This window comes from Heterodontus francisci, chromosome 8 (genome assembly GCF_036365525.1).
Source record: "Heterodontus francisci isolate sHetFra1 chromosome 8, sHetFra1.hap1, whole genome shotgun sequence".
Taxonomy (NCBI): domain Eukaryota; kingdom Metazoa; phylum Chordata; class Chondrichthyes; order Heterodontiformes; family Heterodontidae; genus Heterodontus; species Heterodontus francisci.
This window is the reverse complement of record NC_090378.1, coordinates 124,578,973-124,604,534: the sequence shown is the minus strand read 5'-3', so window position 1 is coordinate 124,604,534 and position 25,562 is coordinate 124,578,973. Positions and strand designations below refer to the sequence as shown.

Sequence of the window (25,562 nt, the reverse complement as noted above, 5' to 3'; positions counted from 1 at the left end):
AGGTGGGACTGTGTGTCCATTATTATATATTATATATAACTGTGGGATGGGTCAGTACAGGAGTTGGGACTTTGTGTCCATTATTATATATTATATATAACTGTGGTATCTGTCAGTACAGGAGGTGGGACTGTGTGTTCATTATTATATATTATATATAACTGTGGGATGTGTCAGTACAGGAGGTGAGACTGTGTGTCCATTATTATATATTATATATAACTGTGGTATCTGTCAGTACAGGAGGTGGGACTGTGTGTTCATTATTATATATTATATATAACTGTGGGATGTGTCAGTACAGGAGGTGGGACTGTGTGTCCATTATTATATATTATATATAACTGTGGTATCTGTCAGTACAGGAGGTGGGACTGTGTGTTCATTATTATATATTATATATAACTGTGGGATGTGTCAGTCCAGGAGGTGGGACTGTGTGTCCATTATTATATATTATCTATAACTGTGGGATGAGTCAGTCCAGGAGGTGGGACTGTGTGTCCATTATTATATATTATATATAACTGTGGTATCTGTCAGTACAGGAGGTGGGACTGTGTGTCCATTATTATATATTATATATAACTGTGGTATCTGTCAGTACAGGAGGTGGGACTGTGTGTTCATTATTATATATTATATATAACTGTGGGATGTGTCAGTACAGGAGGTGGGACTGTGTGTCCATTATTATATATTATATATAACTGTGGGATGGGTCAGTACAGGAGGTGGGACTTTGTGTCCATTATTATATATTATATATAACTGTGGGATGTGTCAGTGCGGGAGGTGGGACTGTGTGTCCATTATTATATCTTATATATAACTGTGGGATGTGTCAGTGCAGGAGGTGGGACTGTGTGTCTATTATTATATATTATATATAACTTTGGGATGTGTCAGTACAGGAGGGGAGACTGTGTGTCCATTATTATATCTTATATATAACTGTTGGATGTGTCATTGCAGGAGGTGGGACTGTGTGTCTATTATTATATATTATATATAACTTTGGGATGTGTCAGTACAGGAGGTGGGACTTTGTGTCCATTATTATATATTATTTATAACTGTGGGATGTGTCAGTACAGGAGGTGTGACTGTGTGTCCATTATTATATATTATATATAACTTTGGGATGTGTCAGTACAGGAGGGGAGACTGTGTGTCCATTATTATATCTTATATATAACTGTGGGATGTGTCATTGCAGGAGGTGGGACTGTGTGTCTATTATTATATATTATATATAACTTTGGGATGTGTCAGTACAGGAGGTGGGACTTTGTGTCCATTATTATATATTATTTATAACTGTGGGATGTGTCAGTACAGGAGGTGGGACTTTGTGTCCATTATTATATATTATATATAACTGTGGTATCTGTCAGTACAGGAGGTGGGACTGTGTGTCCATTATTATATATTATATATAACTGTGGTATCTGTCAGTGCAGGAGGTGGGACTTTGTGTCCATTATTATATATTATTTATAACTGTGGTATCTGTCAGTACAGGAGGTGGGACTGTGTGTTCATTATTATATATTATATATAACTGTGGGATGTGTCAGTACAGGAGGTGAGACTGTGTGTCCATTATTATATATTATATATAACTGTGGGATGTGTCAGTGCAGGAGGTGGGACTGTGTGTCTATTATTATATATTATATATAACTTTGGGATGTGTCAGTACAGGAGGTGGGACTTTGTGTCCATTATTATATATTATTTATAACTGTGGTATCTGTCAGTACAGGAGGTGGGACTGTGTGTTCATTATTATATATTATATATAACTGTGGTATCTGTCAGTACAGGAGGTGGGACTGTGTGTTCATTATTATATATTATATATAACTGTGGGATGTGTCAGTGCAGGAGGTGGGACTGTGTGTCTATTATTATATATTATATATAACTTTGGGATGTGTCAGTACAGGAGGTGGGACTTTGTGTCCATTATTATATATTATTTATAACTGTGGTATCTGTCAGTACAGGAGGTGGGACTGTGTGTTCATTATTATATATTATATATAACTGTGGTATCTGTCAGTACAGGAGGTGGGACTGTGTGTCCATTATTATATATTATATATAACTGTGGTATCTGTCAGTACAGGAGGTGGGACTGTGTGTTCATTATTATATATTATATATAACTGTGGGATGTGTCAGTACAGGAGGTGAGACTGTGTGTCCATTATTATATCTTATATATAACTGTGGGATGTGTCAGTGCAGGAGGTGGGACTGTGTGTCTATTATTATATATTATATATAACTTTGGGATGTGTCAGTACAGGAGGTGGGACTGTGTGTCCATTATTATATATTATATATAAATGTGGGACGTGTCAGTACAGGAGGTGGGACTGTGTGTCCATTATTATTTATTATATATAACTGTGGGATGTGTCAGTACAGGAGGTGGGACTGTGTGTCCATTACTATATATTATAGATAACTGTGGGATGTGTCAGTACAGGAGGTGGGACTTTGTTTCCAATATTATATATTATATATAACTGTGGGATGTGTCAGTACAGGAGGTGGGACTGTGTGTCCATTATTATCTATTATATATAACTGTGGGATGTGTCAGTACAGGAGGTGGGACTTTGTTTCCAATATTATATATTATATATAACTGTGGGATGTGTCAGTACAGGAGGTGGGACTGTGTGTCCATTATTATTTATTATATATAACTGTGGGATGTGTCAGTACAGGAGGTGGGACTGTGTGTCCATTATTATCTATTATATATAACTGTGGGATGTGTCAGTACAGGAGGTGGGACTGTGTGTCCATTATTATCTATTATATATAACTGTGGGATGTGTCAGTACAGGAGGTGGGACTTTGTTTCCAATATTATATATTATATATAAATGTGGGACGTGTCAGTACAGGAGGTGGGACTGTGTGTCCATTATTATTTATTATATATAACTGTGGGATGTGTCAGTACAGGAAGTGGGACTGTGTGTCCATTATTATGTATTATATATAACTGTGGGATGTGTCAGTCCTGGAGGTGGGACTGTGTGTCCATTATTATGTATTATATATAACTGTGGGATGTGTCAGGACAGGAGGTGGGACTGTGTGTCCATTATTATATATTATATATAACTGTGGGATGTGTCAGTACAGGAGGTGGGACTGTGTGTCCATTATTATGTATTATATATAACTGTGGGATGTGTCAGGACAGGAGGTGGGACTGTGTGTCCATTATTATATATTATATATAACTGTAGGATGTGTTAGTACAGGAGGTGGGACTGTGTGTCCATTATTATATATTATATATAACTGTGGGATGTGTCAGTACAGGAGGTGGGACTGTGTGTCCATTATTATCTATTATATATAACTGTGGGATGTGTCAGTACAGGAAGTGGGACTGTGTGTCCATTATTAAATATTATATATAACTGTGGGATGTGTCAGGACAGGAGGTGGGACTGTGTGTCCATTATTATATATTATATATAACTGTGGGATGTGTCAGTACTGGAGGTGGGACTGTGTGTCCATTATTATGTATTATATATAACTGTGGGATGTGTCAGGACAGGAGGTGGGACTGTGTGTCCATTATTATGTATTATATATAACTGTGGGATGTGTCAGGACAGGAGGTGGGACTGTGTGTCCATTATTATATATTATATATAACTGTAGGATGTGTTAGTACAGGAGGTGGGACTGTGTGTCCATTATTATATATTATATATAACTGTGGGATGTGTCAGTACGGGAGGTGGGACTGTGTGTCCATTATTATCTATTATATATAACTGTGGGATGTGTCAGTACAGGAAGTGGGACTGTGTGTCCATTATTATGTATTATATATAACTGTGGGATGTGTCAGGACAGGAGGTGGGACTGTGTGTCCATTATTATATATTATAGATAACTGTGGGATGTGTCAGTACAGGAGGTGGGACTGTGTGTCCTTTATTATATATTATATATAACTGTGGGATGTGTCAGTGCAGGTGGTGGGACTGTGTGTCCATTATTATATATTATATATAACTGTGGGATGTGTCAGTGCAGGAGGTGGGACTGTGTGTCCATTATTATATATTATATATAACTGTGGGATGTGTCAGTACAGGAAGTGGGACTGTGTGTCCATTCTTATGTATTATATATAACTGGGAAATGTGTCAGGACAGGAGGTGGGACTGTGTGTCCATTATTATATATTATATATAACTGTGGGATGTGTCAGTAAAGGAGGTGGGACTGTGTGTCCATTATTATATATTATATATAACTGTGGGATGTGTCAGTACAGGAGGTGGGACTGTGTCCTTTATTATATATTATATATAACTGTGGGATGTGTCAGTAAAGGAGGTGGGACTGTGTGTCCATTATTATATATTATATATAACTGTGGGATGGGTCAGTACAGGAGGTGGGACTGTGTCCTTTATTATATATTATATATAACTGTGGGATGTGTCAGTAAAGGAGGTGGGACTGTGTGTCCATTATTATATATTATATATAACTGTGGGATGTGTCAGTACAGGAGGTGGGACTGTGTGTCCTTTATTATATATTATATATAACTGTGGGATGTGTCAGTGCAGGTGGTGGGACTGTGTGTCCATTATTATATATTATATATAACTGTGGGATGTGTCAGTGCAGGAGGTGGGACTGTGTGTCCATTATTATATATTATATATAACTGTGGGATGTGTCAGTGCAGGAGGTGGGACTGTGTGTCCATTATTATACATTATATTTAACTGTGGGATGTGTCAGTACTGGAGGTGGGACTGTGTGTCCATTATTATATATTATATATAACTGTGGGATGTGTCAGTACTGGAGGTGGGACTGTGTGTCCATTATTATATATTATATATAACTGTGGGATGTGTCAGTACAGGAGGTGGGACTGTGTGTCCATTATTATATATTATATATAACTGTGGGATGTGTCAGTACAGGAGGTGGGACTGTGTGTCCATTATTATATATTATATATAACTGTGGGATGTGTCAGTGCAGGAGGTGGGACTGTGTGTCCATTATTATATATTATTTATAACTGTGGGATGTGTCAGTACAGGAGGTGAGACTGTGTGTCTATTATTATATATTATATATAACTTTGGGATGTGTCAGTACAGGAGGTGGGACTTTGTGTCCATTATTATATATTATTTATAACTGTGGGATGTGTCAGTACAGGAGGTGAGACTGTGTGTCTATTATTATATATTATATATAACTTTGGGATGTGTCAGTACAGGAGGTGGGACTTTGTGTCCATTATTATATATTATTTATAACTGTGGGATGTGTCAGTACAGGAGGTGGGACTGTGTGTCCATTATTATATATTATATATAACTGTGGTATCTGTCAGTACAGGAGGTGGGACTGTGTGTCCATTATTATATATTATATATAACTGTGGTATCTGTCAGTACAGGAGGTGGGACTGTGTGTTCATTATTATATATTATATATAACTGTGGGATGTGTCAGTACAGGAGGTGAGACTGTGTGTCCATTATTATATCTTATATATAACTGTGGGATGTGTCAGTGCAGGAGGTGGGACTGTGTGTCTATTATTATATATTATATATAACTTTGGGATGTGTCAGTACAGGAGGTGGGACTTTGTGTCCATTATTATATATTATTTATAACTGTGGGATGTGTCAGTACAGGAGGTGGGACTGTGTGTCCATTATTATATGTTAGATATAAGTTTGGGATGTGTCAGTACAGGAGGTGGGAATGTGTGTCCAATATTATATGTTAGATATAAGTGTGGGATGTGTCAGGACAGGAGGTGGGACTGTGTGTCCATTATTATATGTTAGATATAAGTGTGGGATGTGTCAGTACAGGAGGTGGGACTGTGTGTCCATTATTATATGTTAGATATAAGTGTGGGATGTGTCAGGACAGGAGGTGGAACTGTGTGTCCATTATTATATGTTAGCTATAAGTGTGGGATGTGTCAGTACAGGAGGTGGGACTGTGTGTCCATTATTATATATTATTTTTTACTGTGGGATGTTTCAGTACAGGATGTGGGACTGTGTGTCCAGTATTATATATTATATATAACTGTGGGATGTGTCAGTACAGGAGGTGGGACTGTGTGTCCATTATTATATATTATATATACTGTGGGATGTGTCAGTCCAGGAGGTGGGACTGTCTGTCCAATATTATATACTATATATAACTGTGGGATGTGTCAGTACAGGAGGTGGGACTTTGTGTCCATTATTATATATTATATATAACTGTGGGATGTGTCAGTACAGGAGGTGGGACTGTGTGTCCATTATTATATGTTAGATATAAGTGTGGGATGTGTCAGTACAGGAGGTGGGACTGTGTGTCCATTATTATATAGAAGGTATAACTGTGCGATGTGTCAGTACAGGAGGTGGGACTGTGTGTCCATTATTATATAGAAGGTATAACTGTGCGATGTGTCAGTACAGGAGGTGGGACTGTGTGTCCATTATTATATATTATGTATAACAGTGGGATGTGTCAGTACAGGAGGTGGGACTGTGTGTCCAATATTATATATTATATATAACTGTGGGATGTGTCAGTGCGGGAGGTGGGACTGTGTGTATTGAGGTTTTTGTAAGGCTCTGTCTCACTGTGTAGAGGGTAGCTGTCAAACTGCTGACAGTAATAATCTGCAACATCCTCATTCTGTACATTACTGATTGTCAGAGTGTATTTGGTGTTCTGTTGAGTTCCGGTGAATCGTTCCGATATTCCTGTGTAACGAGTTGTTGCAAAATAGATCAGGAGAGTGGGTTTCTGACCTTCTCGCTGCTGATACCAAGCTACATATTTGCCTACGGACTGGCTGGCCGTACAGGTGATAGTTGCGTTCTGCCCCAGTGTCACTGACAGTGCCGGTGGAAACTGGGTCATGATGGTGTCTCCACTGATACCTGAGGGGTAACAGAGAAACAGAGTGAAGTAAGAACTGTCACAGAAAGACCCGGTAAAATGAGATATTATTAGAGACAGTGACCGTTCCTCTTGTTTCAGCATTTTCCGTCCAATCACAAGTCAGTAGAATTGGACTGAAATAAACAGCAGGAAAATATTAAACATGGAAGGAGAGAGCTTTGTACCTGCGACGCAGAATGCCAGAGGCCAGATCAGCTGGATGGGTGAAATCATGGTGCCTGCTCCTGTCTCTGTGCCTGGTTACTGATAAACTCTTCCTTCACTGGGCTCTGCTTTATAAAGCTGCAGCCTGTGAGAGTCTGACTGCCTGTTTCTCAGTATGTAAATGGCATCACCCAGAGAAAGGCACGTCAGCAACTCTCACTTCCTCTTCTCTCATTCTGTTTCCCTCACTACCTCCCTCCCACTCTTTCTCACCCCCTCTCTCTCTCTGCCCCTCTCCTTCTATCCCCATCCCTCTTTCTCCCTCTCCCTCTCACTGGCTCAGTCTCTCTCTCGCCCACATTCCTGCAATCCTTCTCACTCCCCCTCTCTCACTCTCCTTGTCTCTCTCTCTCTTTCCCCATCTCTTTCTTCCTTTTTCTGCATCTCTCCATCCCTATCTCTTACTGTCTCTCTCTCTCCCCACTCTCTGTTCCCCCTCTCTCTCTCTCATTCTCTTTCTGTATCTCTCTCTCTCTCTGTCTTTGTCTCTCTGCCTACTCATCTCTCTCTCTCTGTCTTGTTCTGCCAATCTCACTCTCCCTGTTTTGCTCTCTCCTTCTCTCCCTGTCTCCCTCCCTCTTTCCCTGTCTCTCTCTCTCTCTCTCTTTCCCTCTCTCTGTCTTTGTCTCTGTGCCTACTCATCTCTCTCTCCCACCCTCCATTGTTCTGTAATTCTGTATCTGATCTCTATAACAGGAGTTATTACTGGAGACTGGAACACTTTGAGGCCTGGTGCAGCAGTTAAATGCCTCCCTCTCTATCTCTCTCTGTCTCACAGCCTCCACATCGTCCTCTCTTTCCCACAGTCTCCCAGGTGGAGCACAGTTAAATGAAGGGTCAAACTTCCTCTGCTCTGCCCCACCAGTGTATGTTAACCCTTGACCCCAGAAGCATGCCTTCTCCTGGAGTAAGGCCCCATTCCTCACAGTGACCATGCTTTGGCCTCTCTCGGTAAAACTGGCAGATTATTGTGAAATTTAGGGCAGTTCTGTGCTGTTGGTCTATTCTCACTGGGACTGGTTTGTACAGAAAGTTCATTTCGTGAAAGCCCAGCAGAGAGAGGAGATCCTCACCCCATCAGCGTGAGCTGGAGGGACAGGACAGGGTCTGACCCACTGCCCCATCCTGTCAGCTCATAACATGTTCTAATCCCGTCCCCTCTCCATCCCCTTCCATGGTCAGGCTGCACATCATGGAGTTTTACTGGGATGAGGGACGGATAGTCACATATTTACAACATGAAGGAGCTGTCCTCCACATCAACCGTGGTGTCCATGTTCCACTGGACCTCCAATAGGGACCAGTAAACATGGGCCTCCTACCCACTGGACCTCCAATAGGGACCAGTAAACATGGGCCTCCTTCCCACTGGACCCTCCAATAGGGACCAGTAAAGATGGGCCTCCTCCCCACTGGACCTCCAAAAGGGACCAGTAAACATGGGCCTCCTTCCCACTGGATTCTCTGGTAGAGACTAGTAAACATAGGCCTCCTTCCCACTGGACCTCCAATAGGGACCAGTAAACATGGGCCCCCTTCCCACTGGACCTCCAATAGGGACCAGTAAACATGCACCTCCTCCCCACTGGACCTCCAAAAGGGACCAATAAACATGGGCCTCCTTCCCACTGGACTTCCAATAGGGTCCAGTAAACATGGGCCTCCTTCCCACTGGACTTCCAATAGGGACCAGTAAACATGGGCCTCCTTCCCACTGGACCTCCAGTAGGGACCAGTAAACATGGGCCTCCTTCCCACTGGACTTCCAATAGGGACCAGGAAACATAGGCCTCCTTCCCACTGGACCTCCAATAGGGACCAGTAAACATGGGCCTCCGTCCCACTGGAATCTCTGGTAGGGACCAGTAAACATGGGGCTCCGTCCCACTGGACCTCCAATAGGGACCAGTAAACATGGGCCTCCGTCCCACTGGACCTCCAATAGGGACCAGTAAACATGGGCCTCCGTCCCACTGGACATCCAGTAGCTGAGCTTCAAGCTCCACATCCTCTCCATCATTTCAGCCTGTTTTTTCCATCTCCACAACATTGCCCGTCTCTACACTACGTCAGCCTCTTGACCACACAAACCCTTATCCCTGCTTGTCTCGCCTCCTGACTGGTTTATTCTTATGTCCTCTTGCGGCTTCCTTCATCCACGCTCCATAAACTCCAACATGTCTGAAATGCAGTCGTCCATACCCTGTCTCACACCATCACTATCCCTGACCTCACTGACCCTGTTACTCATGATCTCAATGACCTCTGTTTCCCTCCATAGCCTCACTCCTCCCTACCTCTGCCTCCTCCAGCATACTCACATTCCCTCCCTCGCTCTTCCATCTTCTGAGTCTGCTCTCCTGCCCATCGCTGCTTCCTTCATCCCACCATTGACAGCAGGGTCTTCAGATGCCTCGGCCCTGCTCTCTGAACACCCCGCTATTAATCCCTCCCCCCTCTTCGGGTCTCTCTCTGCTCCATCAAACTCCATCCTTTCACCCAAGCCTTTGATCACTGTTCCTAAAGACCCCTCACCCCCTCCCCGTTCCTCCTACTGCGGCTCTGTGAATCATCTTGTGACTGTTTGTATATTAACACTGCTCTATAAATGCACGTTGTGTGTGGATTTCAGGTGGGGACAGAATTGGATGCAGTGGTGATGGTCCCTGTAGTCAAATATCCTGGTGACAGGGTCCACACTTGTACACACAGAATGGGGAAGTGGATGGGGTAGGAATGTGCTGTCAGGGCCCATGGAACTGTTACCCCAGCATGAAGTGTCCCTCAGGAGGGGAGAGAGAATGTTCGGAGTCCTGAGCTCCATTTCCCAAACCAGGCATTTTGTCTTCCAATGAATGAATGCGGTACCAATTTCGAGCCCAGGTTAGGGGCAGTCTCGTGCTGTGGGCCCAGGTCTACAAGAGGGAATTGGAGATATACCTGAAAAGGAAAGATTTTCTGGGTTATGGGGCGAGAGAGGGGCAGTGGGAGGAATTGGGTAACTCACAGGGAGGATGGGCTGAATGGCCTCCTTCTGTGCTGTAAGATTCTAGGTAGCGTGTGCGGTTCACAGTTTTCTCCCGTGTCATTAACAAACGTCCAGCTGCTCCGAGCTCCTCCTTTCACTTCCTCTGTTGGTTAAGTTTCAATCTTCCGAACTGACAGTCTTTGCAGTTATTTTTTACATTGGGGATTTCTGCTGTGGTCTGAGTCTCTAATAATAACCGTCCAATCAGTGAAAATAACAGCAGCTAAGAGCAGTCAGCACTGAGGACCCAGTCTCACTGGGAAACACATTGGGAAGATCAAAGCTGATTGTTTGGTGAATTCTCTGAATACTCTTGACTCCCCCACCAGAGGAAAGAGTTTCTCTCGATCTCTCCAACATAATCCACTCCATTACTAAGACCAACTATTTCCATCTCTGTAACCATGCCTGAGTCCACCCTGACTCAGATCATCTGCTGCTGAAACCCTCATCCATGCCTTTTTACCTCTAGATTTGACTGTTCCAATGCTCTCCTGGTCAGTATCAAACACACACCCTCTGTAAACCAGAGCTCATCCAAAATTCTGCTGCCTGTGTCCTAACCCTGACCATGTCCCATTCACACAGCACCCACTGTGCTCAATGACCGACATTGACTCCCTGTCCGGCAACTTCTCCATTTGAAAATTCACATTCTTGTTCTCAAATCACTCCCCGGCCTCGACCCTCCCTATCTCTGCAACCTCCTCCAAGCTGCTGAACTTAGTGTCATCAGCAACCATGGATAGATTGCTCTCTGTTACTTCATCCAAGTCATTGATCAATATAGTGAAAAGTTGAGGCTCCAGCACAGATCCCTGGGGACACCACTATTCACATCTTGCTAACTGGAGTAAATACACATTATCCCTACTCTCTGTCTCCTGCCTCCTAACCAATTCCTTACCCATATCAAAACATTTCCTCACATTCCATATGCTTCTATTTTGCGAACAGTCTCTTGTGTGGAACCTTCTCAAATGCCTTCTGGAAATCCATGTAAATAACATCCATAGACATTCCCTTATCGACCACATTAGTGACCTCTTCAAAAAATACAACTCGGTTAGTTAATAATGTTTCACCCTTTTTAAATCCGTGCTGACTCTCTCTGATCAGTTTATATTTGTCACTCATTCTGTCCCAAATAACAGATACAAATAACTTCCCGACAACAGATATTAAACTGAGATGTTAGTTGTGAATTACTCGAGCAAACAGCTGGCAGAGAGATGAGGGGCTGAACGGCCTCCTCCTGTGCTGTAGAATTATACGGCTCTTTGGCTGAAACATGTGGATTGGAACAGGAGGTGTGCTGGAGTTTAAACAATGAGTTAAATATGGAGGTAGTGTCATTAGTGGGTAATGCACAGTCTACATTGTGTCCAGGACCCTCTCTAAAAGATGTCTTTCTCTTTTTCCCTTTTCAGATCCAGGGCTGTAATTAAGGAGCTGAAAGAATATTTAGTGAAGAAGTTTCCGGACTGTGCGGTGTGTGTGAAGGTGTTCGGCAGTGACTGATGATTACAGCTCCTTGTTCAGTCTGCTCCGCCCTCACCACTGATCAAGCAATGTAACCTCCTGTCACACTGAGTGAAATTACAATCGATATCATAGTGTCAGTCACAGAAAACAACAGCATCGCAGTCTGAGTCACTGGGACAGACATCACTGCCTCACATCGAAGAACAGATCCCTAATCCCCTCCCACCATGTTCATAAACCATACAGCAGTGAAAATATACTGACAAACACCACCTTATATTAAACACTCACACCCATAGAACACCTTCAGAGGTAGAAGACGGGATAGAGATTGAGAGAGAGAGAGAGGGAGTGAGATGGACAGCGAGAGACAGAGACTGTGTCAGCTCCTGTACGTGTGTTTTTTAATTCATTCTTGGGATCTGGGCATTGCTGGCTAGTCCAGCATTTATTGCCCATCCCTAATTGCCCTTGAGCAGGTTGTGGTGAGCTGCCTTCTTGAACCGTTGCAGTCCATGTGAGGTAGGTACACCCACAGGGCTGTTAGGAAGGGAGTTCCAGGATTTTGACCCAGTGACAGCGAAGAAAGGGCAACATAGTTCCAAGTCAGGATGGTGTGTGACTTGGAGGGGAACTTGCAGGTGGTCGTGTTCCCATGCATCTGCTGCCCTTGTCCATCTAGGTGGTAGATGTCACAGGTTTGGAAGGTGTTGCCTAAGGAGGCTTGGTGTCTTACTGCAGTACATCTTGTAGATGGTACACACTGCTGCCATTGTAGGTCTCTTGTGGAGGGAGTGAATGTTTGTGGATGGGGTGCCAATCAAGCAGGCTGCTTTGTCCTGGATGGTATCGAGCTTCTTGAGTGTTGTTGGAGCTGTACCCATCCAGGCAAGTGGGGAGTATTCCATCACACTCCTGACTTGTGCCTTGTAGATGGTGGACAGGCTTTGGGGAGTCAGGATGTGAGTTACTCGCCTCAGGATTCCTAGCCTCTGACCTGCTCTTGTAGCCACGGTATTTATATGGCTACTCCAGTTCAGTTTCTGCTCAATGGTAACCCCCAGGATGTTGATCGTGGAGCATTCAGCAATTGTAATGCCATTGAATGTCAAGGGGAGATATTTAGATTCTTACTTGTTGGAGATGGTCATTGCCTGGCACTTGTGTGGCACGAATGTTACTTGCCACTTATCAGCCCAAGCCAGGTATTGTCCAGGTCTTGCTGCATTTCTACACGGACTGCTTCAGTATCTGAGGAGTCACGAATGGTGCTGAACATTGTGCAATCGTCAGCGAGCATCCCCACTTCTGACCTTATAGTGAAGGAAGGTCATTGATGAAACAGCTGAAGATGGTTGGGCCTAGGACACTACCCAATGGAACTCCTGCAGTGATGTTCTGGAGCTGAGATGATTGACCTCCAACAACCACAACCATCTTCCTTTGCGCTACGTATGACTCCAACCAGCGAAGAGTTTTCCCCCGATTCCCATTGACTCCAGTTTTGCTAGGGCTCTTTGATTCCATATTCTGTCAATTGCTGCCTTGATGTCAAGGGCAGTCACTCTCACCTCAGCTCTTTAGTTCAGCTCTTTTGCCCATGTTTGAACCAAGGCTGTAATGAGGTCAGGAGCTGAGTGGTCCTGGTGGAACCCAAACTGAGCGTCACTGATCAGGCTATTGCTAAACAAGTGCCTCTCGATAGCACTGTCAATGACACCTTCCATCACCTTACCGATGATAGAGGGTAGACTGATGGGGTTGTAAGTGGCCGGGTTGGATTTGTCCAGATTTTTGTGTTTTGGACATACCTGGGCAATTTTCCACATTGCCGGATAGATGCCAGTGTTGTACCTGAACTGGAACAGCTTGGCTAGGGGTGCGGCAAGTTCTGGAGCACAGGCCTTCAGTACTGTTGTTGGAATGTTATCAGGGCCCATAGCCTTTGCAGTGTCCAGTGCCTTCAGTCATTTCTTGATATCACATGGAGTCAATCAAATTGGCTGAAGACTTGCATCTGTAATGCTGGGGACTTCAGGAGGAGGCCGAGATGGATCATCCACTGAGCATTTTTGGCTGTAGATTGTTGCAAATGCTGCAGCCTTATTTTTCGCACTGATGTGCTGGGCTCCCCCATCATTGAGGATGGGGATATTTGTGGAGCCACCTCCTCCAGTTAATTGTTTAATTATCCACCACCATTCACGACTGAATGTGGCCGGACTGCAGAGCTTAGATCTGATCTGTTGGTTATGGGATCGCTTAGCTCTGTCTAGTGTATGCTGCTTACGCTGTTTGGCACGCAGATAGTCCTGTGTTGTACCTTCACGAGGTTGACAGCTCATTTTGAGGTATGCCTGGTGCTGCTCCTGGCATGCCCTCCTGCACTCTTCATTGAACCAGGGTTGGTCTCCTGGCTTGATGGTAATGGTAGAGTGGGGATATGCCGGGCCATGAGGTTACAGATTGTGGTTGAGTACAATTCTACTGCTGCTGATGGCCCACAACGCCTCATGGATTCCCAGTTTTACATTGCTTGATCTGTTCGAAATCGATCCCATTTAACACGGTGATAGTGCCACACAACACAATGGAGGGTATCCTCAATGTGAAGGTGGGACGTCGTCTCCACAAGGATTGTGCGGTGGTCACTCTGAACAATACTGTCATGGACAGATGCAACTGCGGCAGGCAGATTGGTGAGGACGAGGTCAAGTATGTTTTTCCCTCGTGTTGGTTCCCACACCACCTACCGCAGACCCAGTCGAGCAGCTATGTCCTTTAGTACTCGGCCAGCTCGGTCAGTAGTGCAGCTACCTAGCCACTCTTGGTGATGGACATTGAAGTCCCCCACCCATTCTGAGCCCTTCCCACCCTCAGTGCCTCCTCCAAGTGCTGTTCAACATGGAGGAGCACTGATTCATCAGCTGAGGGGGGCAGTAGGTGTTAATCAGCAGGAGGTTACCTTGCCCATGTTTGACTGATGCCATGAGACTTCAAGGTGTCTGGAGTCAATGTTGAGGACACCCAGAGTAACTCCCTCCCGACAGTATACCACTGTGCGGCCACCTCTGCTGGGTCTGTCCTGGCGGTGGGACAGGACATAACTGGGGATGGTGATGGCAGTGTCTGGGACATTGTCTGCAAGGTATGATTACGTGAGTATATCTATGTCAGGCTGTTGCTTGACTAGTCTGTGGGACAGCTCTCCCAATTTTGGCACAAGCCCCCAGATGTTAGGAAGGAGGACTTTGCAGGGTCGACAGGACTGAGTTTGTTGTTGTCATTTCCGGTGCCCAGGTCAATGACGGGTGGTTATTATATAATGATTGAGCTGTTACCCAGGATAAGCTGCAGAAGGTCCAGTTTGGAACCACAAATTCTCCACTCGGGCTCCTGGTCAACATGAACTGGTTACTGTCCCTCCCTCCCTGACTAGTCTCAGAGATTTTAATTTAATTATTACATTTTCCTTGAATTCATTCAGTGCAGTCTCCAGCCAGGGCTCCGTCCATCCATCATATCAGTCAAAAGTACAAGGTGAAAATCTTCTAACTGTAGTAGTGGAGTCCGTCCGCAGGATGGGGGAGCAGGGAGCTGTTTAGGTTAGTGAAGGGACATCCTCTTTCCTCTCAGATACACACCTCCCTGAACTCCATCCCTCCCTATATGCGAGCTCCATCCCTCCCTCTATCTGATCTCCATCCCTCTCTCGATCTGACCTCCATTCCTCCCTCTATCTGAGCTCCATCCCTCCCTCTATTTGATCTCCATTCCTCCCTCTATCTGACCTCCATCCCTCCCTCTATCGGAGCTCCATCCCTAGCTCTAACTGATCTCAATCACTCCCTCTATCTGATCTCCATTCCTACCTCTATCTGATCTCCATTCCTACCTCTATCTGATCTCCATTCCTACCTCTATCTGATCTCTATCCCTCCCTCTATCTGATCTCCATCCCTACCCCTATCCGATCTCCATTCCACCCTCTATAGGATCTCCATCCCGCCCTCCATCTGATCTCGATACTTCCCTCCATCTGATTTCCTTTCCTCCCTCTATCTTACCTCCATCCCTCCCTCTATCAGATCTCCATCCCTCCCTCTATCAGATCTCCATGCCTCCCTCTATCTGACCTCGATCCCTCCCAACATCCCTCCCTCTATCTGAGATCCATTCTTCCTTCTATCTGAATTCCATCCCTCCATCTATCTGATCTCCATCCCTCCATCTATCTGAGATCCAAAACTCCCTCTATCTGACCTCGATCCCTCCCAACATCCCTCCCTCTATCTGAGATCCATCCCTCCCTCTATCTGAGACCCATTCCTCCTTCTATCTGAATTCCATCCCTCCCTCTATCTGATCTCCATACCTCCCTCTATCTTATCTCCATCCCTCCCTCTATCCGACATCCATCCCTCCCTCTATCTGAGCTCCATCCCTCCCTCTATCTGAGCTCCATACCTCCCTCTATCGGAGCTCCATACCTCCCTCTATCTGACCTCCATCCCTCCCTCTATCTGAGCTCCATCCCTCCCTTTAGCTGATCTCCATTCCTCCCTTTTTCAGAGCTCCATCCCTCCCTTTATCTGAACTCCATCGCTCCCACTATCGGATCTCCATCCCTCCCTCTATCTGTGATCCATCCCGCACTCTATCTGAACTCCATCTCTCCCTCTATCGGATCTCCATCCCTCCCTCTATCTGTGATCCATCCCTCACTCGATCAGAAATCCATCCCTCCCTCTATCTGATCTCCATCCATCCCTCTATCTGATACATATCCCTCCCTCTATCTGAACTCCATCCCTCCCTCTATCTGAACTCCATCCCTCCCTCTATCTGAACTCCATCCCTCCCTCTATCTGAACTCCTTCCCTCCCTCTATCGGATCTCCATCCCTCCCTCTATCTGTGATCCATCCCTCCCTCTATCTGAACTCCATTCCTCCCTCCATCTGATATCCATCGCTCCCTCTATCCTATCTCCATCCCTCCCTCCATCTGATCTCCATCACTCCCTCTATCTGATCTCCATCAATCCCTCTATCTGATCTCAATCCCTCTCTCTATCAGATCTCCATCCCTCTCTCTATCTGAAATCCATCCCTCCCTCTATCTGATCTCCATCCCTCCCTCTATCTGTGATTCATGCCTGACGCTATATAAAATCCATCCCTCCCTCTATCTGATCTCCATCCCTCTCTCTATCCGATCTCCATCCCTTCCTCTATCTGAGCTCCATCCCTCCCTCTATTCGATCTCCATCCCTCCCTCTGTCAGAGATCCCTCCCTCCCTCTATCTTAAATCCATCCCTCCCGCTATCTGATCTCTATCCCTCTCTCTATCTAAGCTCCATCCCTCCCTCCATCTCATTTCCATCCCTCCCTCTATCTGATCTCCATCGCTCCTTCTAACTGAGGATCATCCCTCCCTCTATCTGTACACCATACCTCCCTTTTTCTGAGCTCCATCCCTCCCTCCATCAGACCACCATCCCTCCCTCTATCTGAGCTCCATCTCTCCCTCTATCTGATCTCCCTCCCTCTCTCTATCTGATCTCCATCCCTCTCTCTATATGAGGTTCAACCCTACCTCTATCTGATCTCCATCATTCACTCAAACTGATGTCCATCCCTCACCCTCCCTGAGCTCCATCACTACATCTAACAGATCTCCATACCTCCCTCTATCTGACCACCATTCCTCCCTCGATCTGAGCTCCATCACTCCTTCAAGTTGATCTCCATTCCTCCCTTTTTCTGAGCTCCATCCCTCCCTTTATCTGAACTTCATCCCTCCCTCTATCGGATCTCCATCCCTCCCTCTATCTGTGATCCATCCCTCACTCTATCTGAATTCCATCCCTCCCTCTATCGGATCTCCATTCCTCCCTCTATCTGTGATCCATCCCTCACTCTATCTGATCTCCATCCCTCCCTCTATCTGATCTCCATCCCTCCATCTATCTGATCTCTATCCCTCTCCTGAACTGAGCTACATTCATTCCTCTATCGGATCTCCATCCCTCCCTCTATCTGTGATCCAACCCTCACTCTATCTGAACTCCATCCCTCACTCTATCGGTTCTCCATCCCTCACTCTATCGGTTCTCCATCCCTCCCTCTATCTGTGATCCATCCCTCCCTCTATCCGAAATCCATCCCTCCCTCTATCTGATCTAAATCCCTTCCTCTATCTGATCTGCATCCCTTCCTGGATCTGATCTCCATCCCTCCCTCTATCTGATCTCCATCCCTCCCTCTATCTGATCTCCATCCCTTCCTCTATCTAATCTCCATCCCTTCCTCTATCTAATCTCCATCCATCCCTCTATCTGAGCTGCATCCCTCCCTCTATCTGATCTCTATAGCTCCCTCTATCTGATCTCCATCCCTCCCTCTATCTGTGATCCATCCCTCACTCTATCTGAAATCCATCCCTTCCTCTATCTGAAATCCATCCCTCCCTCTAGCTGATCTAAATCCCTCCCTCTATCTAATCTCCATCCATCCCTCTATCTGAGCTGCATCCCTCCCTCTATCTGATCTCCATCCCTCCCTCTGTCTGATCTCCATCCCTCCCTCTATCTGATCTCCATCCCTCCCTCTATCTGAGCTCCATCCCTCCCTCTATCTGATCTCCATCCCTTCCTCTAACTGAGCTCCATCCCTTCCTCGAACTGATCTCCATTCCTCCCTCTATCTGATCTCCATCCCTCCCTCTATCTGAGCTCCATCCCTCCCTCTATCTGATCCTCATCCCTTCCTCTAACTGATCTCCATCCCTCCCTCTGTCTGAGCTGCATCCCTCCCTCTATCTGATCTCCATCCCTCCCTCCATCTGATCTCCATCCCTTCCTCTATCTAATCTCCATCCATCCCTCTATCTGAGCTACATCCCCCCCTCTATCTGAGCTACATCCCTCCCTCTATCTGATCTCCATCCCTCCCTCTATCTGATCTCCATCCCTCCCTCTATCTGATCTCCGTCCCTCGCTCTATCTGAGCTCCATCCCTCCCTCTATCTGATCTCCATCCCTTCCTCTAACGGAACTCCATCCCTTCCTCTAACTGATCTCCATCCCTTCCTCTAACTGATCTCCATCCCTCCCTCTATCTGATCTCCATCCCTCCCTCTATCTGAGCTCCATCCCTCCCTCTATCTGAGCTCCATCCCTCCCTCTATCTGATCTCCAACCCTCCCTCTATCTGATCTCCATCCCTCCCTCTATCTGAGCTGCATCCCTCCCTCTATCTGATCAATACACCTCCCTCTATCTGATCTCCATCCCTCCCTCGATCTGTGAGCCATCCCTCCCTCTATCTGAAATCCATCCCTCCCTCTATCTGAAATCCATCCCTCCCTCTATCTGAAATCCATCCCTCCCTCTATCTGAAATCCATCCCTCCCTCTATCTGAGCTCCATCCCTCCCTCTATCTGATCTCCATCCCTCCCTCTATCTGATCTCCATCCCTCCCTCTATCTGAGCTCCATCCCTCCCTCTATCTGAGCTCCATCCCTCCCTCTATCTGATCTCCATCCCTCCCTCTATCTGATCTCCATCCCTCCCTCTATCTGATCTCCATCCCTTCCTCTAACTGATCTCCATCCCACCCTCTATCTGAGCTCCATTCCTCCCTCTATCTGATCTCCATCCCTCCCTCTATCTGATCTCCATCCCTCCCTCTATCTGATCTCCATCCCTCCCTCTATCTGATCTCCATCCCTCCCTCTGTCTGATCTCCATCCCTCTCTCTGTCTGATCTCCATCCCTCCCTCTATCTGATCTCCATCCCACCCTCTATCTGATCTCCATCCCACCCTCTATCTGATCTCCATCCCTCCCTCTATCTGAGCTCCATCCCTCCCTCTATCTGATCTCCATCCCTCCCTCGATCTGAGCTCCATCCCTCCCTCTATCTGAGCTCCATCCCTCCCTCTATCTGATCTCTATACCTCCCTCTATATGATCTCCATCCCTCCCTCGATCTGATCTCCATCCCTCCCTCTATCTGATCTCCATCCCTCCCTCTATCTGATCTCCATCCCTCCCTCTATCTGATCTCCATCCCTCCCTCTATCTGATCTCCATCCCACCCTCTATCTAATCTCCATCAGTCCCTCTATCAGAGCTCCATCCCTCCCTCTATCTGACGTCTATCCCTCCCTCTATATCCTATCTCCATCCCTTCCTCAATCTGAGCTCCATCCCTCCCTCTATCTGATCTCCATCCCTCCCTCTATCTGATCTCCATCCCTTCCTCTATCTGAGCTCCATCCCTCCCTCTATCTGAACTACATCCCTCCCTCTATCTGATCTCCATCCCTCCCTCTATCTGATCTCCATCCCTTCCTCTATCTGAGCTCCATCCCTCCCTCTATCTGATCTCCATCCCTCCCTCTATCTGATCTCCATCCCTCCCTCTATCTGATCTCCATCCCTTCCTCTATCAGATCTCCATCCGTCCCTCTATCTGAGCTCCATCCCTCCCTCTATCTGAGCTCCATCCCTCCCTCTATGGGATCTCCATCCCTCCCTCTATCTGTGATCCATCCCTCACTCTATCTGAAATCCATCCCTCACTCTATCTGAAATCCATCCCTCACTCTATCTGAGCTCCATCCCTCCCTCCATCGGAGCTCCATCCCTCCCTGGTTCTGAGCTGCACCCCTCCCTCTATCTGATCTCCATCCCTCCCTCTATCTGATCTCCATCAGTCCCTCTGTCAGAGCACCATCCCTCCCTCTATCTGACGTCTATCCCTCCCTCTATATCCTATCTCCATCCCTCCCTCTATCTGATCTCCATCCCTCCCTCTATCTGATCTCCAACCCTTCCTCTATCAGAGCTCCATTCCTCCCTCTATCTGTGATCCATCCCTCCCTCTATCTGAACTCCATCCCTCCCTCTATCTGAACTCCATCCCTCCCTCTATCGGATCTCCATCCCTCCCACTATCTGTGATCCATCCCTCACTTTATCTGAAATCCATCCCTCCCTCTATCTGAGCTCCATCCCTCCCTCCATCGGAGCTCCATCCCTCCCTCTATCTGATCTCAATCCCTCCCTCTATCTGATCTCCATCCCTTCCTCTATCATAGCTCCATCCCTCCCTCTATCTGTGATCCATCCCTCACTCTATCTGAACTCCATCCCTCACTCTATCTGAACTCCATCCCTCCCTCTATCGGATCTCCATCCCTCCCTCTATCTGTGATCTATCCCTCCCTCTATCTGAAATCCATCCCTGCCTCTATCTGAGCTCCATCCTTCCCTTTATCTGATCTCTATTCCTCTCGCTATCTGAGCTCCATCCCTCCCTCTATCTGTGATCCATCCCTCCCTCTATCGGATCTTCATCCCTCCCTCTATCTGTGATCCATCCATCTCTCTATCTGAAATCCATCCCTCCCTCTATCTGATCTCCATCCCTCCCTTTATCTGATCTCTATCCCTCTCTCTATCTGATCTCCATCCGTCCATCTATCTGAGCTCCATCCCTCCCTCCATCTGATCTCCATCCCTCCCTCTATCTAATCTCCATCCCTCCCTCTATCTGATCTCCATCCCACCCTCTATTTAATCTCCATCAGTCCCTCTATCAGAGCTCCATCCCTCCCTCTATCTGACGTCTATCCCTCCCTCTATCTGATCTCCATCCCTCCCTCTATCTGATCTCTATACCTTCGTCTAACTGATCTCCATCCCTCCCTCTGTCTGAGCTCCATCCCTCCCTCTGTCTGAGCTCCATCCCTCCCTCTATCTGATCTCCATCCCTCCCTCTATCTGATCTCCATCCCTTCCTCTATCAAATCTCCATCCGTCCCTCTATCTGAGCTCCATCCCTCCCTCTATCTGATCTCCATCCCTCCCTCTATCTGATCTCCATCCCTCCCTCTATGGGATCTCCATCCCTCCCTCTATCTGTGATCCATCCCTCACTCTATCTGAAATCCATCCCTCACTCTATCTGAGCTCCATCCCTCCCTCCATCGGAGCTCCATCCCTGCCTGCTTCTGAGCTGCACCCCTCCCTCTATCTGATCTCCATCCCTCCCTCTATCTGATCTCCATCAGTCCCTCTGTCAGAGCACCATCCCTCCCTCTATCTGACGTCTATCCCTCCCTCTATATCCTATCTCCATCCCTCCCTCTATCTGATCTCCAACCCTTCCACTATCAGAGCTCCATTCCTCCCTCTATCTGTGATCCATCCCTCACTCTATCTGAACTCCATCCCTCCCTCTATCTGTGATCCATCCCTCACTTTATCTGAAATCCATCCCTCCCTCTATCTGAGCTCCATCCCTCCCTCCATCGGAGCTCCATCCCTCCCTCTTTCTGAGCTGCATCCCTCCCTCTATCTGATCTCCATCCCTTCCTCTATCATAGCTCCATCCCTCCCTCTATCTGAACTCCATCCCTCCCTCTATCTGAACTCCATCCCTCACTCTATCTGAACTCCATCCCTCCCTCTATCGGATCTCCATCCCTCCCTCTATCTGTGATCTATCCCTCCCTCTATCTGAAATCCATCCCTGCCTCTATCTGAGCTCCATCCTTCCCTTTATCTGATCTCTATTCCTTTCGCTATCTGAGCTCCATCCCTCCCTCTATCTGTGATCCATCCCTCCCTCTATCGGATCTTCATCCCTCCCTCTATCTGTGATCCATCCATCTCTCTATCTGAAATCCATCCCTGCCTCTATCTGAGCTCCATCCCTCCCTTTATCTGATCTCTATCCCTCCCTCTATCTGAGCACCATCCCTCCCTTTATCTGATCTCTATCCCTCTCTCTATCTGATCTCCATCCGTCCATCTATCTGAGCTCCATCCCTCCCTCCATCTGATCTCCATCCCTCCCTCTATCTAATCTCCATCCCTCCCTCTATCTGATCTCCATCCCACCCTCTATTTAATCTCCATCAGTCCCTCTATCAGAGCTCCATCCCTCCCTCTATCTGACGTCTATCCCTCCCTCTATCTGATCTCCATCCCTCCCTCTATCTGATCTCTATACCTTCCTCTAACTGATCTCCATCCCTCCCTCTGTCTGAGCTGCATCCCTCCCTCTATCTGATCTCCATCCCTCCCTCCATCTGATCTCCATCTCTTCCTCTATCTAATCTCCATCCATCTCTCTATCTGAGCTGCATCCCTCCCTCTATTTGATCTCCATCCCTCCCTCTATCTGATCTCCGTCCCTTCCTCTATCTGAGCTCCATCCCTCCCTCTATCTGATCTCCATCCCTCCCTCTATCTGATCTCCATCCCTTCCTCTATCAAATCTCCATCCGTCCCTCTATCTGAGCTCCATCCCTCCCTCTATCTGATCTCCATCCCTCTCTCTGTCTGATCTCCATCCCTCCCTCTATCTGATCTCCATCCGTCCCTCGATCTGAGCTCCATCCCTCCCTCGATCTGATCTCCATCCCTCCCTCTATCTGATCTCCATCCCTCCCTCTATCTGATCTCCATCCCTCCCTCTATCTGATCTCCATACCTCCCTCTATCTGATCTCCATCCCACCCTGTATCTGATCTCCATCCCTCCCTCAATCTGAGCTCCATCCCTCCCTCTATCTGATCTCCATCCCTCCCTCTATCTGATCTCTATACCTCCCTCTATCTGATCTCCATCCCTCCCTCTATCTGATCTCCATCCCACCCTCTATCTAATCTCCATCAGTCCCTCTATCAGAGCTCCATCCCTCACTCTATCTGACATCTATCCCTCCCTCTATATCCTATCTCCATCCTTCCCTCTATCTGACCTCCATCCCTCCCTCTATCTGACCTCCATCCCTCCCTCTATCTGAGCTCCATCCCTCCCTCTATCTGATCTCCATCCCTCCCTCTATCTGATCTCCATCCCTCCCTCTATCTGATCTCCATCCCTCCCACTATCTGATCTCCATCCCTCCCTCTATCTGATCTCCATACCTCCCTCTATCTGATCTCCATCCCTCCCTCTATCTGATCTCCATCCCTCCCTCTATCTGAGCTCCATCCCTCCCTCTATCTGATCTCCATCCCTTCCTCAATCTGATCTCCATCCCTCCCTCTATCTGATCTCCATCCCTCCCTCTATCTGATCTCCATCCCTCCCTCTATCTGATCTCCATCCCTCCCTCTATCTGATCTCCATCACTCCCTCTATCTGATCTCCATACCTCCCTCTATCTGATCTCCATCCCTCCCTCTATCTGATCTCCATCCCTCCCTCTATCTGATCTCCATACCTCCCTCTATCTGATCTCCATCCCTCCCTCTATCTGAGCTCCATCCCTCCCTCTATCTGAGCTCCATCCCTCCCTCTATCTGATCTCCATACCTCCCTCTATCTGATCTCCATCCCACCCTGTATCTGATCTCCATCCCTCCCTCAATCTGAGCTCCATCCCTCCCTCTATCTGATCTCCATCCCTCCCTCTATCTGATCTCTATACCTCCCTCTATCTGATCTCCATCCCTCCCTCTATCTGATCTCCATCCCACCCTCTATCTAATCTCCATCAGTCCCTCTATCAGAGCTCCATCCCTCACTCTATCTGACATCTATCCCTCCCTCTATATCCTATCTCCATCCTTCCCTCTATCTGATCTCCATCCTTCCCTCTATCTGATCTCCATCCCTCCCTCTATCTGATCTCCATACCTCCCTCTATCTGATCTCCATCCCACCCTGTATCTGATCTCCATCCCTCCCTCAATCTGAGCTCCATCCCTCCCTCTATCTGATCTCCATCCCTCCCTCTATCTGATCTCCATCCCTCCCTCTATCTGATCTCTATACCTCCCTCTATCTGATCTCCATCCCTCCCTCTATCTGATCTCCATCCCACCCTCTATCTAATCTCCATCAGTCCCTCTATCAGAGCTCCATCCCTCACTCTATCTGACATCTATCCCTCCCTCTATATCTGATCTCCATCCCACCCTCTATCTGATCTCCATCCCTTCCTCTATCTGATCTCCATCCCTTCCTCTATCTGAGCTCCATCCCTCCCTCTATCTGAACTACATCCCTCCCTCTATCTGAACTACATCCCTCCCTCTATCTGAACTACATCCCTCCCTCTATCTGATCACCATCCCTCCCTCTATCTGAGCTCCATCCCTCCCTCTATCTGATCTCCATCCCTCCCTCTATCTGATCTCCATCAGTCCCTCTATCAGAGCACTATCCCTCCATCTGACGTCTATCCCTCCCTCTATATCCTATCTCCATCCCTCCCTCTATCTGATCTCCAACCCTTCCTCTATCTGAGATCCATCCCTCCCTCTATCTGAGATCCATCCCTCCCTCTATCGGAGCTCCATCCCTCCCTCTATCTGATCTCCATCCCTCCCTCTATCTGTGATCCATCCCTCACTCTATCTGAAATCCATCCCTCACTCTATCTGAGCTCCATCCCTCCCTCCATCGGAGCTCCATCCCTCCCTGGTTCTGAGCTGCACCCCTCCCTCTATCTGATCTCCATCCCTCCCTCTATCAGAGCTCCATCCCTCCCTCTATCAGAGCTCCATTCCTCCCTCTATCTGTGATCCATCCCTCACTCTATCTGAACTCCATCCCTCCCTCTATAGGATCTCCATCCCTCCCTCTATCTGTGATCCATCCCTCACTCTATCTGAAATCCATCCCTCCCTCTATCTGAGCTCCATCCCTCCCTCCATCGGAGCTCCATCCCTCCCTCTATCTGTGATCCATCCCTCACTCTATCTGAACTCCATCCCTCCCTCTATAGGATCTCCATCCCTCCCTCTATCTGTGATCCATCCCTCACTCTATCTGAAATCCATCCCTCCCTCTATCTGAGC

General features: G+C 46.9%; 1 gene segment (V, D, J or C); it reads right to left on the bottom strand.

Moving 5' to 3' along the window:
• Nucleotides 1–7,263, bottom strand: part of LOC137373143 (immunoglobulin lambda constant 1-like) — a 229,504-nt gene extending 222,241 nt beyond the window's left edge. Inside the window, 2 exon segments of the C gene segment in view lie at nucleotides 6,861–6,992; nucleotides 7,179–7,263. Coding sequence covers nucleotides 6,861–6,992; nucleotides 7,179–7,227 — 181 coding nt within the window.
• Nucleotides 7,264–25,562: the final 18,299 nt, after the last annotated feature.